This window comes from Electrophorus electricus, chromosome 4 (assembly GCF_013358815.1).
Source record: "Electrophorus electricus isolate fEleEle1 chromosome 4, fEleEle1.pri, whole genome shotgun sequence".
Lineage (NCBI taxonomy): Eukaryota > Metazoa > Chordata > Actinopteri > Gymnotiformes > Gymnotidae > Electrophorus > Electrophorus electricus.
Window position 1 is genome coordinate 23,059,902 of NC_049538.1, and position 16,664 is coordinate 23,076,565.

The window sequence follows — 16,664 nt, forward strand, 5'->3', positions numbered from 1 at the left end:
ACCAAGCATTAAACCATTAAGCTGCAATAAAACTGAGACACAATTGTCCTGGAGAAAAGAAAAACCATGTTCAGTTAACACAGGCTGTATCAAAAGCCACAGAACCAGAGGACATTAAAATCATAATTCTCACCTTGCATAATCTTTCTCATGATTCAACTGTATATGTAAACAGATTTGCATTGGTGTGTTTTAAGGTGTTCTGCCATTATCTGATGATATGTTTGCAGAAAGTGTGTTACATCTCTAGAGAGACAATTGCCTCCTGACCTCTTTTTGGTGGAGAATGGAAAAAGATACACATATACACAGACCCGCGCACGCATGCACACACACACACGCACGCAGCATTAGTTTAGCTGCAGATGCAGTTACTGCATCAACACTTCTAACGTGACTGCCATGTGGCCTCTGCAAGTCCAACCCTCATCAACATGTGCTTCACGTATCTGGATCTCTTTTTATCTCATTCTTATTTTTTGTGTCATTCTTTCTCTTTCTCTCTTATCCCTATAGGCTCTATTTGCTTTCTGCTAGCAAACAAGGGGTTAAAAAGACTATAAGAACCATTTCATGTACAGACAGTGGAGGGGGGGGTTGAGGTGTGAGTGTGTATGCACTCGTGTCTGTATTTGCCAGTGCCTCTGCCTTGCAGAGCTTGAAATGAGTTCAGAGGCAGTCTGGAGGCGAGACTGATCTCTTCCTTCCTTCTTTCTTCCTCTCTCCCTCTCCCTCTTTCTCTCTTGTTCATTGCCCTGCTTTTAGCAGTGTGATGCGATGGATTTGGGAGCGGAAAAGTACACAAGCGGATGTATGGGCTTCTGCTGCCCCTCCTCTCCACCCGAGAAGCCGATCCATGTCCTATCACCATTCCTGTGAGAGTGTGCATGAAGGGGAGAGAGAAGGAGGGGAGCCAGTGCTTGTGTGTGTGTGTGTGTGTGTGTGTGTGTGTGTGTGTGTGTGTGTGTGTGTGTGTGTGTGTGTGTGTGTGTGTGTGTGCATACGCGCATGTGTGCATGTCCCAGCACCCATTCTGAGGGGAGGAGGGAGCTTTAACTGGCTGTTGGATGTCACAGAAGCAGGAGTGTGTGAGAGAGCGCAGACAGAACAGCCGGGGGTCCTGACGGAAGAGGGAAAGACTGTGCGGAACGACAAGACAAGGGGCTGGCACGTGGACCTTTCAGCCAGCGCTTGCAAGGCATTGGACAATAGGAGCAGGCTGCACTACAACTCTCTGCCTGGAGCCCAGAAGCTGGTGTTGCCTGAGTCTTGACTTTGCGTTTTCTGAACGTTACGGCGGAGAGCCACTGTGCTGGGGGTCTCGTGGGCATTGCTAGTGTGCTGGAGGTGCTGGGTGTTACCTGTGCAGTGCGTCTAAGGTTTGGGTGAGGGAGGGAGCAGCAGGGGAGCATGGCTGTACAGCTGATGCCTGAATCCGCCATCTGCCTCCTTATGGTAAGTGAAGTGTTCGATCCCCTCCAAGACAGGAACACACACACACACACACACACACACACACACACACACACACACCTATAGCAGTGACTGCCACACCCTAGGGACAAAGTCTTCATTGGTCTCTCTGGCTAGATTGCGCTATTGTATTTGATTATTGTTCTCTAACACTCCCACCCTCTCTCTCTACACTCTCCCTCACTCTCTCTCTCTCTCTCCACTCTCCCTCACTCTCTCTCTCTCTACCCCCACACACAGCACTTTGACCACGTGTACCTCTGCAGTAGGACAGCAGAACTAATGCAGCATAGAGATCGTCTGTATACTTAACATTATAATAATAATCTGCAATGCTTGAGAAATGCAGACTGCGGAATGTGGATTTTAAAATTGCTGGTCACCTTACCAAATTGTGGACTCTTAAATAAAGTGTGTTTTATTATGCAGACTGTGTGTGTGTGTGTGTGTGTGTGTGTGTGGGTGTGTGTGTGTGTGTGTATGTGAAAGCATGCCATTGACCAACACACACACGCACGCACACACACACACACACACATCACCTGTAATGGTTGACTGTCTCCATAGCAATAGGCCATGTATACTCTTGCAACAAAGACAAAAAAGAAGGAATGGGAGTGGCAGAGAAAATAAGAGCGAGAGAGTAAGGCCGAGAGGGAGAGGGAGAGAGAGAGAGAGAGAGAGAGAGAGAGAGAGAGAGAGAACCTGGCTCTATCACCTTGCCTCCTCTCTCACTCTCCTGGGTGTCCTCTACTTCACACTGCTCCTTGATCTCTCCCTCTTACTGTCACTCTCTGTCTGCTTTACCCGATAAGTCAAGGTGAGTGCTGTCTGGATCCTCACTTTCACTCCAGACACAGCTATAGTTACAGCACAGACTTCCTGACTCTCTTTCTCCCAGCTCTACCCCTTGGGAAGACATGTTGGGAAATCGGCTGTGAAATGACAAGCATATTAATATCAGGACTATGTACAGTTAGATATTACTACACAATGCTGCACAACAGCAACACATAGCATACACTTCTTTATACTGAAGAGTAACAGTTGTAATTCACACCATGTTTAAATCTCAGATATAGGGATCTAGTCAAGTATCAGCAGCCTGAGGAAGCCGCAGATATAATTAGATGGGGTTCAGAAGTTGAAAGACCCAGACTGGGGTAGGCTTCCCGCTCAGGTCGGACACAATTGGCTCTTCTCTTATTCGGCTGGAAGCTGTAAGTGGTTGGGACTGCTCGTGTGACTATGTTACTTTTCCAAACATTTACTTATTGACATGAAATAATGTGGATATCTGAATTAAATGTCTTTTGTTCAAAATTGTAGTTTCAAATAATATATAATGACTACTACATATGTAAAATATATAATAAGTTTTGGAAATCTGGGCTGGCAATGAGACCACAGAGGACTGTAAATGCACTTTTTTCACTGTGTGTCAGCCAAGTGAAATGTGTATGAGTAAGGGCCGATCACACACACGCACACACGCACACACACACACACACACACACACACACACACACACACACACACACACACACACACCGGGATGAGAGGAACAGGTCACTTAGCTGGTGATGATGTCAGCACCAGTGAAGTCTATGCTGAGGTCAAAACCGTTAGCTTCTTCCTGAACCTGTATACATACACATACACATGTGAACTTGACATGTACTTTACACACACACACACACACACACACACACACACACACACAATCATGTTATGTTAGAGACACGCCATCTCATGAAATTTTAACAGGAGATTGTGCAACGTTTCCAGGTTGATGAATATTGATGAGGTCTCTGCTGTGAACATTAATATTTCAGATGGAACATTAATGAAGTCAATTGACATTTGTGAGACGTAAACCAACCACGTCAAATTAAACACATCCTCATCTGTGCTTCTAAACCAAACATTGCAGAGACTGAGTTAAAAAGAATCTGTAGTAATGCTACACAGATGACAACAAAGCATATAATTCAATAAGACCCTCTCTCTCTCTCTCTCTCTCTCTCTCTCTCTCAGAGAGGGAGACATCTGTTGATGAGCTAGTGCCAGGCTGGCTGAGGGCCTGATGAAGAGTCCTTGCTCCTCTACCTCTCATTAGTGTGTATATTACAGTAGCGAACAGAGGGGTTCTCCATCTTCATTCATTAGTCTCCTGCGCTCTATCTTTTGGCCCCAGCCCCCATGCCCCTTGACGAAGCCTATTTCCTAGAGACCTTCTTTTCACACCCATGACATGATGACATCATTGCTGTGCTCCAGTCTTTGTGAGACACTGCTGCCCCATACAATTCATATACAGTCAGCATCTGCCTATTTCATTTCATATCAATTTATACTGTTTATTACTGCAGGTTAGAATTCCTAATCAATTTAACCTCTTTTCTTAATCATCTCTAGCAGGGCAAGAATCCGCAGTGCCTGCAGATCACTTTTTTCCCCAAATAAATAATATTTTGAACAAAATATTACATTTATTTTTCCAAGAGTGTCAAAGGGTTGAAATTACAGCATTTTTAATGAGGGCTAAACTTATTTCTCACTTAAAAATTTCTCACTTAAAAATATCTTGATACAAATTCTGATATTAATGCAACTACTCACTTGGCCCTCTATGCTTTGAGAGTGTTTTTTCTAATATTTTAGTTCTGAATTTTGAATCACTGAGATGCAATGGAGACCAGTGATACACCCTGACCAACGTTCTGTTTGCCCTTACCATGCTGACCCATCTGTTCCAATACTATGGCTACTGCTGCATACTGACACGCCCTCCATCTCCTTCTTTCAAAACAGAATGACAAAAGGAGCCTAAAACGTGTGTGTGTGTGTGTGTGTGTACACTGACTATTTGCCTTTGTTTGTTTTATCATGTATGCATGTGTGCATCTTTTCATTGCAAAATCTGATGTGTGTGTAGTCTTAAATAGCGTCTCATATGGAAGGTAATCACATACTTTCAGAGTTAGACTGATTTGACTGAAACACTAATCAATATCTTAACATTGTTTAACTGCAAAAGTGTATAAATGGTTTTGATAACCACTGAAAAGATATGGAATGATGAAATGTATGTAGGGCCATTCTAATGTACTACTGACCAATCATTCTCTGCCTCAGGAAGTGTCCTTAATTTCTTATCCAACTCTCTGAGAAAAGGAGAGCGATAGAGAGAAACACAAAGAAATATGTACATGTGTGTATCTTGCTTATGGTCAAAGAAAGAAATCTAATAATTCTGTACTAGACAAATGTGTGACAGATTTACTTAGAGAAGTAAAATAGTTTGAGGAGTTCAGAGTTTTAATAGTGTTGCAGAAGAACAACAAAAACATTGCCTGAATTTCAGAATCCCAGAAAACAGGCACAGAAAATTTGAGAGCAGACTGCTAAATTCAACTAAACAATCCAAAAGAGCAGGGGGAGCAGTGCCAGTACCAGACAGCGATGGCGCAGGTCGGGACACACTCTATGATGCTGTTGCAGACCAGATCAGGATGACGGACATGCTGTCCTTCTTCAGTCTCCTCAGGAAGCAGAGCTTTCTTCACTAAGGAAAAAGTGCTCAGGGACCATGAGAGATTGTTTGTGATTTTAAGAGAGTGTATGTTCTCACTCTTCACTGTATGTATTAGGGTGTGAGGCATTTGCATCCTTCTGTAGTCCACAGTCATCTCTTTTGTCTTTTTGACAACCAGAGAAAGGCATGTCTGGAGAGACTGTGACAAAGGCTTTGACTTCTTTAATTATTTCTGTATTGTTTTTCATGGTATAAATAAAATGTAAAAAGGCAAATCTAAAGCAAACATATGAATCTAATTAATCTAATTAAGGCTAAAGTGAAAAGAAAGCAAGCCCACAATAGTTTATTCTATTCTATTCTATTCTGTGTGATGACAATGGAATTGTCAACAAAACCAAAACTGTGATGTCACATGGAACCATTGTCATAATAGCTATTCTTATAATCTGCTTGACAAAGGTAAAATTGGTCAGTCTGTTGACAGAAATGGGAGGTTGCAGCAGCAAAATGCAGTTCTGCTGCTCTCACAGAAGATCTTCGAAGAAGAAAACGAAGATTTTGTTGGACAGGAACACACAAAAAGCAATGAGTAGATTGCAACAAGAACTACCTGACAGAGTAGATACGAAGGAAATTAGAAAACGACACTGTGTTAAAATTGGAAAATTTGAGGAGGAATGTAGTGGGAAGGAGTTGGAGGAGAAGCAGAAGGAGACAAAAAATGAACAGAGTGAAAGATGGCACCTGAAGAGTGAAAGAGAGGATCTAGAGAGTGAAAGACAACACCTGAAGGGTGAAAGAGAGAATCTTGAGAGTGAAAGACAACACCGGAAGAGTGAAAGAGAGGCTCTAGAGAGTGAAAGACAACACCTGAAGAGTGAAAGAGAGGCTCTAGAGAGAGAAAGACAACACCTGAAGGGTGAAAGAGAGAATCTTGAGAGTGAAAGACAACACCGGAAGAGTGAAAGAGAGGCTCTAGAGAGTGAAAGACAACACCTGAAGAGTGAAAGAGAGACTCTAGAGCGTGAAAGACAATACCTGAAGAGTGAAAGAGAGGCTCTAGAGAGTGAAAGACAACACCTGAAGAGTGAAAGAGAGGCTCTAGAGAGTGAAAACCAAAACCCAAAGTGTGAAAGAAAGAACCTGAAGACGTTATGGGACAAAGTAGTGGGGAAGAAAACTAAGCAGCAGCGCATGGGGAGAGCCATGGCTGGGGAAGCTTTGTACTGCTCAATGGGACCACACACTTCCCAAGGAGGACCAGCTAAAGAAATCGGTAGTATGCAGAAAGGTTTCCCGAGCACATAAAAAGGCTATGATTACCAACTGGCCAAAGAGACAGACGCTGTGCTTGACTACATCAGAACTATGTTTATAACCAGTCAATATGAACTTCTACCAATCCATCCAAAACCTGATAAAGGAGACCTGAATGACGATACTACTGGAACTACAAAATTAGTGGGACTACTACTATTTAGCATTCTGAAAAAATAAAAATGAAAAAGTCCTCATGTTCTTTAAAAAAAATAAATCAATAAAATGTAAAAAGCTCAAAAAGCTTTTTTAAACATTGGCAACTGTGTATTTGATTTACCTCGGAATGGGTGCAGCTGGTTCATGGCGCATGTGTTCGAGCTTTAGCCTCTGTATTTGGCATTTCAGTGCATCGAGCAGTTGAAACTATAGCAAGCAAAGGCAAAAGGAGCTGTGCGGTCGATGTTTGTGCAAGTGGTCTTCCACATAGTCCCATGCTGTGCTGGGTTTAGGGTGTGTTTGCAGGGAGAGCCCAGCGCTTACAGGCTAAGAGGATTACAGTGGAGCATTGCAGGGACTGTCAGAATACAGAGCTTCTCCACCCACCCCAAACATCTCTCTGCCTCAGAGCGTGTTAAACATGTCGTGCCAGTACAGTTATGTTCAACTGCTTTATTTAACATAGTGAAGCAACTTTTAGCAATCACTTTTTTAATCCCCCCAGCGCATACATTAGAGCATATGTTTCAGTTTCTATCCTAAATGGAAGCATTTCCTCTATCAGACGGAGGGCCCTGGCAAAACAATCATGCTTTCTTATTTAAGTTTTAAGTCAATTAAGAGAGGATACAGTGGCACCAAATCCAAGTTCAATTTACTAGTCTACAAAACAAGTCCATGTTTAGGGTTAACCTCTGACACAGGAGGTTAGAGGCCTTTACCGAAACAAGTCAAGTCTGCTTCTGGCTTGCTCCTGCTGGGAAGAGCTAGAAACATGCCCTGATCTGAGGCAAAAAAGTGCAAAAACTCCACCGTTTAATGTTTCTCTATTTGAGACTGACCTTAAAACACCCAGGGAGCCATTAACTGTCTACATTTTGTTACTCGCTCTCTCTCACTTTGTCTGTATTTCTCATTTTTCTCATTTGCTCTCTCTATCTCTCAATGGTTGAGTTTTAAGCTAAAGACAAGTGAAGTGCACATCATCTAGTGTGTCTGCTGTGGAAGCTCAGGAAGGAGAGCTGGTGTGTTTATGAATAGGTACTTCAGTGTCTCAGCATGTAGCAGTGATGTCATTGCAGAGCTACTACTGTGCACTATGATGAAGTGCATATGAGGTAATAAGGATTTAATTAGGAATATACAGAGCACTGCAGCTACACTGTTACCTAAATAGGGGTTAATGGAGAAGAACGGATATGTTCATATGAAAACACACACACACACACATACACACACAAACACAGATACTCATAGAGTGCAGCTGCTCTAACGTCATTCTATTGTCTGTGTACAGGACAGGCAGGAACCAAATTAGGTTTAAACCTTGTTCAGCACTTGAGTTTACACACACACGCACACACACGCACACACACACATATATATACCAGATGTCTCATTCACCCTTAATCGTGTTAGAATATTATAAAATTATTCGCCTTCTGTTGCTTTGGCTTTTTCATGTTTATCTGTTTGCAGTGGCATATGTATATTCGAATTATATTTACAGTTATGTTTGTATGTTTACTTTGTTTGTTTGTGTGTGTGTGTGTGTATGTGCGTGTGCGTGTATGTGTGCGCGTGTGTGCATGTGTACGCGTGTGTGTGCGTGTGTTAGAAAGCTAATGTCTAGAGGTTATTGGATCTTTAGCACCTCTCCAGCAGTTCCACAGTTAATCATTACTAATAAAGGTTTTAAAGTACTAGTAAAGGTTTCATATATATCCACACTCCCACCCACACCCCGCCACACACATACAGATAAAGTAAAAAAAGAGGGAAGAGAGAGAGAGAGAGAGAGAGAGAGAGAGAGAGAGAGAGAGAGAGAGAGAGAGTATTACATTACAACAGCTCACTTCCAGAAAGGACTTCCATTCTGCCTTGCACCCTACTGCCATGGAGAATTCTACACACGTTTGCAAAATCCAGTAGCATGTTCATGTCCCTTCAGCCTTACACCACACCTCTGACACAGTTAGACAGAGCCTTATTCAGACATTCATTCAGACACCAACACCCATAGTTTAGATTCAAATACCCAAAAGTAAATTGACAAAATACACAAATAAATTTCAATTTTTTTAAATGTCACATTTATAAGAATTAATAAAATATAACATATATTACATTTTATTTTTAATAGATTTGTAATATATGTCATGTATAACATTTCATATGACCATTTTTGTGTGCGTGTGTGCATATGTACATGCGTGTGCATGTGTGTGTTAGGGGTGAACAATATGAAAGATGATCAATATTCATTTGTGTATATGAATCAACCTCTAGATTAAATATCACTAGTGAATGAACTGATCAGTGGGGACCTGCTTCCTCCCTGTCTATTTATAAACCTCATCGATTTCCCTCCCTCAGTGCTGGCTGTGTTGGGATCCTTGAAGGTGCTGTTACTTGTAATAATTCAGTGCTCTTTGAAGCTACTCTCAAACACATAAACAGCAGAGGGAGATGCTGCTTTGTTTCCTGCCCTTTACTTTCATTCTGCTCACACACTCACTGCAGCATCCTGCATTAGCTTGATTAGGCTTTGCTACAGGCACTGCCAATGGTGTGGCATGAGAGCTACAGGAGCAGATTGCACGCACGCGTGTGTGTGTGTGTGCGCATGCGTGTGTGTGTATGTGTGTGTGTACGTGCGGGCGTGCGCGTGTGTGTGCGCATGCGTGTGTGTGTATGTGTGTGTGTACGTGCGGGCGCGCGCGCGCGCGTGTGTGTGTGTGTGTGTGTGTTTTCTCTACACATTTGGAAGAGAGAAAACAGAGCTGTGATGTAGTTGATAATATTGCAGGCCTGGCACAGGCTCTGCTCAGAATGGTGAGAGAGCAGTGGAGGAGTTTGGGAGTTTATTTATAGCGTTTAGCTCACTACAGAAGGAGTAGATCAGGGCTTTGCTGGGAAGGATGATGATAGGGTTTGATCACACCATTTAGCACAACATTGTCATGTCCATGCTGTGTATGGTTCTAAAGAAAAGGATCTATGTTATTCAATCCAATACATTTCAAATTCAAATTTTCTGTTTCTCATGAATGAATGTGGACTATAGGATGGGGGGTGTCAACTGTCTGTGTGTGTGTGCGTGTGATTTAGAAGGTTGAGAGAGTTGAGAGATAATGTCATGACAACGAACCAATTAAAATCAAAATTATTCACACTGTGTTGACAAGAGACACACACACACACACAGAGAGAGAGAGAGAGAGAGAGAGAGAGAGAGAGAGAGAGAGAGAGAGAGAAACAAAAAGAATCACAATCAGGGCTCACCAGATCTCTCAGAGTCTCTCTGACAGGCCCTAATCCACTCCGCCAATTGAAAAACAGAAAGTAGCAGAGAGAATAGCAGTGTGGCAGTATATGAATGTGCCCCCAACAAATATATAATTCACACACACACACACACACACATCTTTCACACTTACACATCCATACTCACATGTACACGTGTATACACCATTGAACTACACACATCTATATTCACATGCACAAACAAACACCCCACACAAATGTTTGGTCTTTGTGCAAATTCACTTGGAGGTAGGCCAACATTCTAGATATAAAATATGTGACAATAAACATAGCCTCAGTACGTTTCATTTCATGCATTTACATCTTGATCCACACAAACACTTTCACACTCCTTTGCCTCACACTCACAAACACAAGAAACACTCGGGTGGCCTTCGGTAGCAGGAGGGATGTATGTGCACAAAACACTGTATGAGCCCACTTGGACCCATCTGCCTCCACAGAAAACCCACCTGCTGTGTGTGTTTGTGTGTGTGTATGTGTGTGTGTGTGTGTGTGTGTGTGTGTGTGTGTGTGTGTGTGTGTGTGTGTGTGTGTGTGTGTGTGTGTAGCTTTGTTGACATTGTTCATGAGTCAGTGAATCATGTTTTTGCTGCATATCATGTTTTCACATGTTTTCTCACAAATATTATAAATAATAATACAGGTAATAAAACAGGGAAGAAAGTAGATGTTAGCCGGTGCAGCATTTACTTAATTCATTATTCATCTTTTATGTTAGTGTGTAACTCTCATATTGTAGTCTCCTGAAAGACAGAGGCAAATATAGGCAAATATAGCATTCAACTGTTATTCAGGGATATCCCACCATTGGGAGTGGATGATTAGGGGTGCTGGAGTAGGAAGGTATTTGTAGTACATTCCTGTTGTAGGCCTTCCTATAGTGTTTAACTGATTTCCATAACTGAAATACATTATAATGTTTAAAAGTTTAGAAACGTGAGCATAATACTCCAGAAGATGTAGAGTCCTGGTGTGTGAATGAGTAGTAATCTTTCTGAAACAATAAGTTTGATTTAATTCTCATTTTCATTTCCTTGTGGATTGTATTATTTTATTTGAAACATTTGACTCAAAATAAAGAAATAGTGTAAAAATGTGAAATGGCACTACAGGATGCATCTTGAATAAACGAAAACCTCGACCAGATGTTGTAAACTTAGAACAGTAATTATGTTCTAAGAATGTTGATAAAAAAGAACAGGAATTTACAATATATACATTTTCCTGCATAGTATCCCAAGTGTTCCATCGACTGCACTCTTCTGTATGAGGATCTCGGATGTTGTTCCTGGGATCTGCTGGAGCCACTCTCCCAGTTTGATGGTCATCGTCCCTAAACCCCTGGTGCTCTGATTGCTACCAGAGCCAGTGTTTCCTCTTCTTTTAGCGTCTCATGTTCCTTGTTGCTGATGTTGCTATCTCTTGGGATTGCTACATCCGTCACTATGGCTCTTTTCTGCTGTTTATCCATCACTATTATGTCTGGTGGTTTAGCTTTTACCATCTTCTCTGTCTGTATCTTGAAGTCCCACAGGATCTTAGCTTGGCCATTCTCCACCACCTTCGGGGGTGTATCCCACGTAGTCCTTGGAACTTCCTGCCCATACTCAGCACAGATGTTTTATTATGGCATATTATGGCAGCCTTTTGATTAAGGCCTTTCATGCACTCTCTGCTAGCATCTTGCATCCCACTGTTGCGTGCTGTCTCAGGGGCATCTTTGCAAGCCTGCATCTGGGGTCCTGCCTGGTGTTTATAAATACTAATAATACAGATAGAAGTTGATATGTGTGTGTGTGTGTGTTGTCTATGAACTTTCTGTGTTGTGTTATATGGATTAAGGGGTTGATTTGCTATGACACATGACTGCTGCTCATCTCATTTCTGTGCAGGTTCTGTGCAGAGACTCAGCAGTCTCTGCTGCTCCAGCGTCTACACTGTCAATCAGGATTAGCCCTGTTCCAAGCTAATCTAATGTTGGGAATCTATACTTAACACAGCCACCTCTCCTCCCCACACACACAAACACAGTTCTGTTTGGGTAACTCTGAATACCCGTTTTGCTAGCAATCTTTTTCACATTATCTTTTGCGACTTGAATACTGGTACAGGAAGGTGCAATTCTTGAAACTACACTGCTGACTAACTAAATTCCATAAAAAGAACACAAAACATTTTTACTAATTATGTAATAATATGATACAGATCTAAAATAATGCTATAGCATGATTTATGTCATTTGTTGTAGGCAATCATTTGCGACATTTATTTTTTATCTTATGGAATATGCAAGTGTCCCGCCAACCAAACCCCCCGAACACACACACACACACACACACACACACACACACACACAAACTGCAAATGAAAAAGAATGACAGGAAAATATCCTAAATAACCACACACCCCTCCGTCTCTCTCTCACTCTCTCTTTTTCTCTATGACCCTCTCTCCCCATTAGAATCGGATCCAGTGCTTCAACTTATGCTCCATTACAACAGCCCAATGACCTTTCATTGTGGAGCACTTCTCACACTCCTACTGTCACTGGCAATGGAAAAAAGAAAGTTCTCAATGATTTCATTCCCTCTCAGCAACCTGCATCCAGCTTGTGGATCACACTGTGTTACACTGTTTGTAGCCTCTGTGCCAAGTGTGAAAATGTGTGGGACTTGAGCATCATGTCTCCTCTAGAGGGCGCTAGAAGATAAGCCTAGAAGACCATCTCACGTACTTCACTTGTTCCACCGTCTAGTCATTTTATAGTAGTAATAAAGGAATGTTGTTAGTTTGGTTGGGTCTTTGCTAGGTCAGTGTGATATGGAGTCCATCAGGCTTTGTAACAGGTCAATGGAATAGAATGGTTGTAGGAGAAGTAGACAGAGAGGCAGTAATACCTAAATCACTCCACACAGCTGGATGCTGAATCCCCCTGCTGGCCATTACCATAATATGTGTGTGTGTGTGTTTGTTTGCGTGTGTGTTCGTGTGTGCCTGTGTGCGTGTGTGTTCATGTGTGCCTGTGTGCGTGTCTGCATGTGTGTGTGTGTGTGTGCATGTGTGCGTGTGTGTTTGTATGCACAAGCATGTGTGTGATGCTTGGTTATGACTGTAATAACTGCATGATATCACCACCTGGGCCAGCTGGTTGCATGATGTCTTATAGTGGTACATGTTGGGGGAAGTGAAATATCATTATTTTAAAAAGCCCAAATGTTAATTATTTATGCCTAGATACATGCCAACACACACACACGTGAGTGTGTGTGTGTGTGTGTGTGTGTGTGCATGTGTGTGTGTGCACCCATGTGTTTATTTGATTAAAAACAATCCATTCTAACTCAAAGCTTGCCGAACCTCAAAGTTCAAATGTCACTGGGTCAAATGGATTGTTTTTTCTTACTGGATTATAAAGGTCATTCCATCTCTTCATGTGCCCTGAGGGACAGATGCCAAAAAACACATCAAACAGGAAAAACACGAACATTATACACTCTGTTCACTCCTGATTCTGTGTTTGATAAGGATGATGAGGTCAAAGAAAATAATTGCAATTGCACTCAGAAGTCCCTTGGCTTGCGGCTAAATGCAGTTCACATTTCCAGAAGAATGAGAATGTTACACAAATTAATATATTACAGAGAACCCATTTTCATTAGAGGGTACACGCACCATGAAGAACATTTTTCATTTTTCCTGACATGCGTTCACTCATGGCTTGAGCTACGGCTACAATTCGCAGCTTGCCTTCGGCGCTTGCCAAGCACGTGCAGAGCAGCGGAGACGGTTTATGACATAACGGCCGTCTGACTTAACGGCAGCATCAGTCGTACTGAGCAGGAAAGTGCTTCCCATCAATGGCAGCAAGTCCATGCTCTCCAAACGACAGCAAAAGGCTCCATTAAAACGATATGCTGAGCTTCATGTCTCTCTTTCCCTGGGGGCCAGGGCAGTGTTGGTCACTAAATGATTTTCAACATTTAGTGAGTTTTTACTTTACCCTTTCATTTCTGTTTTTTGACACTCACTCCCCACTTATGTAGACTCACTCAGATCTGGCCCATAGTTACTCATCATAATATCTACAAAGAGAGAGTGAAAAGTGGCATATTATACTGCTGCTTTGTGTGGTCTTCAGCTGGCCAGCGGAGAGTCAAGGAAAAGCCCACACTCCACCTCCTTGACTGACAGTAATAGTATGACTATGTGATAGCAACAGTGAATCACACTGGACTCAAGGAGATGGTTTTGTTAATGGCAAGTTTCTGGGGGGCACATGAGGTCAAACGCTTCTGGGAGACACACATTAGGTTAAAGCATGGTGGTAATGGAACATGGAACCATGGTCTTTCATCCCTCTGTCAGAGTCTGGCAGGGACACCCTCATTATGCATGGCACAGAAACAAAAAAACAAGACTGTCCGGAGCAGTGAGTGAGCAATCTACAGCAGAGAGTCAGCATGGACGCTAAGCCTCTACTGGCTGTGCTGCAGTCATTTGACTTTGCCGTCAGCTGGCAGGTGGCAGGTTGTGTGAGAGGGCTCGTCGAGCGCCAGACAGGGCTTGCTGCAACTCCCACCCCCACCCGCAACACCACCCTCCCAACACCGCCCCCTTCGCCAGCCTCCTCACTCCGAAAATAGAGAGCCACGCGGAGGGGAGGAACACAGGAACACGCTGCCATCACTGTTTGCCATCTGGGGAAGCAGGCAGGGGTTGTCCCTGACAACGGTTGCTAGGAGACAGCACAGCGAGTGGCTTCATGCGAGTATGTTCATAGGGTCGCTGCTGTGAGAGAGAGGGAGGGAGACAGCGAGAGAGAGAGAGAGAGAGAGAGAGAGAGAGAGAGAAAGAGAGAAACACAGAGTGCATATAGCATGTAGGACTTAGTGAAATGTCATGTCTCTCTGTAAACTACTGAGGGTGGCAAGAGAGATGAGCAATGTCTCTAGTGTAAAGAGTATGAAATAGGCTATGGAGTTTTATGTCTATTATAAAAATGCACCGAGGCCAACACTAGAGAAACATCCAGGGACATGAACCAGGGGCACTAAACCAGGGGTATCCAAGTGTGGTCTTGGTGATCTACTGCTCTGCTTTGTATTCTAACCTACCTGATCCAGTTAATAAAGTCCTTCATTTGTATCCTAATATTAGAGCCAGGTGTGTCAGATTAGGGTTGGCGCTTGACTCTGAATGGAGGTAGATCTCCAGGACCAGACTTGGACAGCCCTGCTCTAATGCCTCTGGTGAGAGAGCATTCTGACTGCTGGTGTATGGCCTGCTTCAGTGTTTGGAGGAGAGAGAGGCAAGACCACAGGCAGCAGGCCTGGGAATGAGGATGGGTCTGGGGAATATTACATGAATCTGTGGATAAATGTAAATTGAACAGACGGATGATCTGGCTCCGGAGGGTGATCGTGTATACGCCTGAGTGAATGTGTTCTCTTAACACTTGTTAGCCAAGTGTTAGTTAACTAGGGTTAGAACTAAACTAAATTAAGCTAAACTAAACTAAACTAGAACTGAACTAAACTATGGTTAGTTAACTAGAACTAAAGCTCTCTCTGTGTCTCTCTCTGTGCATGTGTGTTTGTCTGTGTGACAGAGAGCGAAAGAGAGGGAAGAGAAATATGTTTCTAAGCCTTTCTAAACCAACCAATCTAGCACATTCTTCAACACCCTTATATATACTCACACACACACACACACACACACACACACACGAAGATGTGGAGCTAGTTAATTCGTGTTAAGAGAATTAGGGATTGCTCGTCATGAGCAGATCTATGCTTATAATTGATCATCATTTATTCCTTACTACAGCCTCATAGGTCTGGAAACAGCTTCTAAATTGACCTTTTAAAATCATTAAATTTGTCCAATTCATTGACTGAGATTTAATCTAACCCAAAAGCTAAAACATGATTGGATAACTTTTGATATGGCCTTTGCTGCGGTTACCATGGTGATTGACTTCTCTTCTCTCTCTCTCTCTCTCTCTCTCTCTCTCTCTCTCTCTCTCTCTCACACACACACACACACAGACACACACACACACACACACACAAAAACATGTATTTTTCGTGGTATATAAAATATCATTTTATATACCACGAAACATATGTTATATATATATATATATATATATATATATATATATATATATATATATATATATATTCAATTTTATATACCATGAAAAATATAAAGTAATACATTCGTGGTGTAATTTAGAGATGTAATCTAGATAAAACCTATTGGGCTCCCACTGAATCCTTAATTGTTTAATTTAGGCTTGTTATATTAATGACAAATAATTGATGATTACTGGTGTTAGGCTGTAGCTGTAGCATCCAGACCGTCTGTTGGTTGCAAGTGTTAATAGCATGTGTTCTTTAGGTCCTAATTAAAGCCTTTCACTGCTCTACTTATAGCAAATTACATAGAGTTAAACAAATTGGGCATGACAGAAAAGCCTTTCAAATATTCAGCCCTCCAGCCTCATGCCCGCCAATCAGTGACTTTGCAGTCTGACATCATAGTTAAATGGCACTGACCACAGAAAAACAAGAAGACCTGGGAATGGATTTCTGTTTCTTATAATGGTTGACTTTACCATGCCACTATTTAGTGGTTGGGGTTAGGAGGATCATTTGTATGTGTGTGTGTGTGTGTGTGTGCGTGTGTGTGTGCATGCACTGTGTGGTTCTTGTTTTCTTGTTTTTACAATGTATTTCTGTGACAGTTTATTGATCGCTGTCAGCACATATGCATTATAAGTATGGATAACACTACCAAAGAGTATAGTGCATGTACACACACACACACACACACACACACA

The 16,664-nt window shown here is 42.3% G+C and overlaps 1 protein-coding gene across 1 annotated transcript in view; it reads left to right on the forward strand.

The window, feature by feature from the left end:
- Window positions 1-1,050: 1,050 nt before the first annotated feature.
- Window positions 1,051-16,664, forward strand: part of frmd4a (FERM domain containing 4A) — a 96,050-nt gene continuing 80,436 nt past the window's right edge. Inside the window, exon 1 of the mRNA XM_035525512.1 lies at window positions 1,051-1,455. Coding sequence (XP_035381405.1) covers window positions 1,411-1,455 — 45 coding nt within the window. The 5' untranslated portion in view covers window positions 1,051-1,410. The remainder of the gene's footprint in view (window positions 1,456-16,664) is intronic.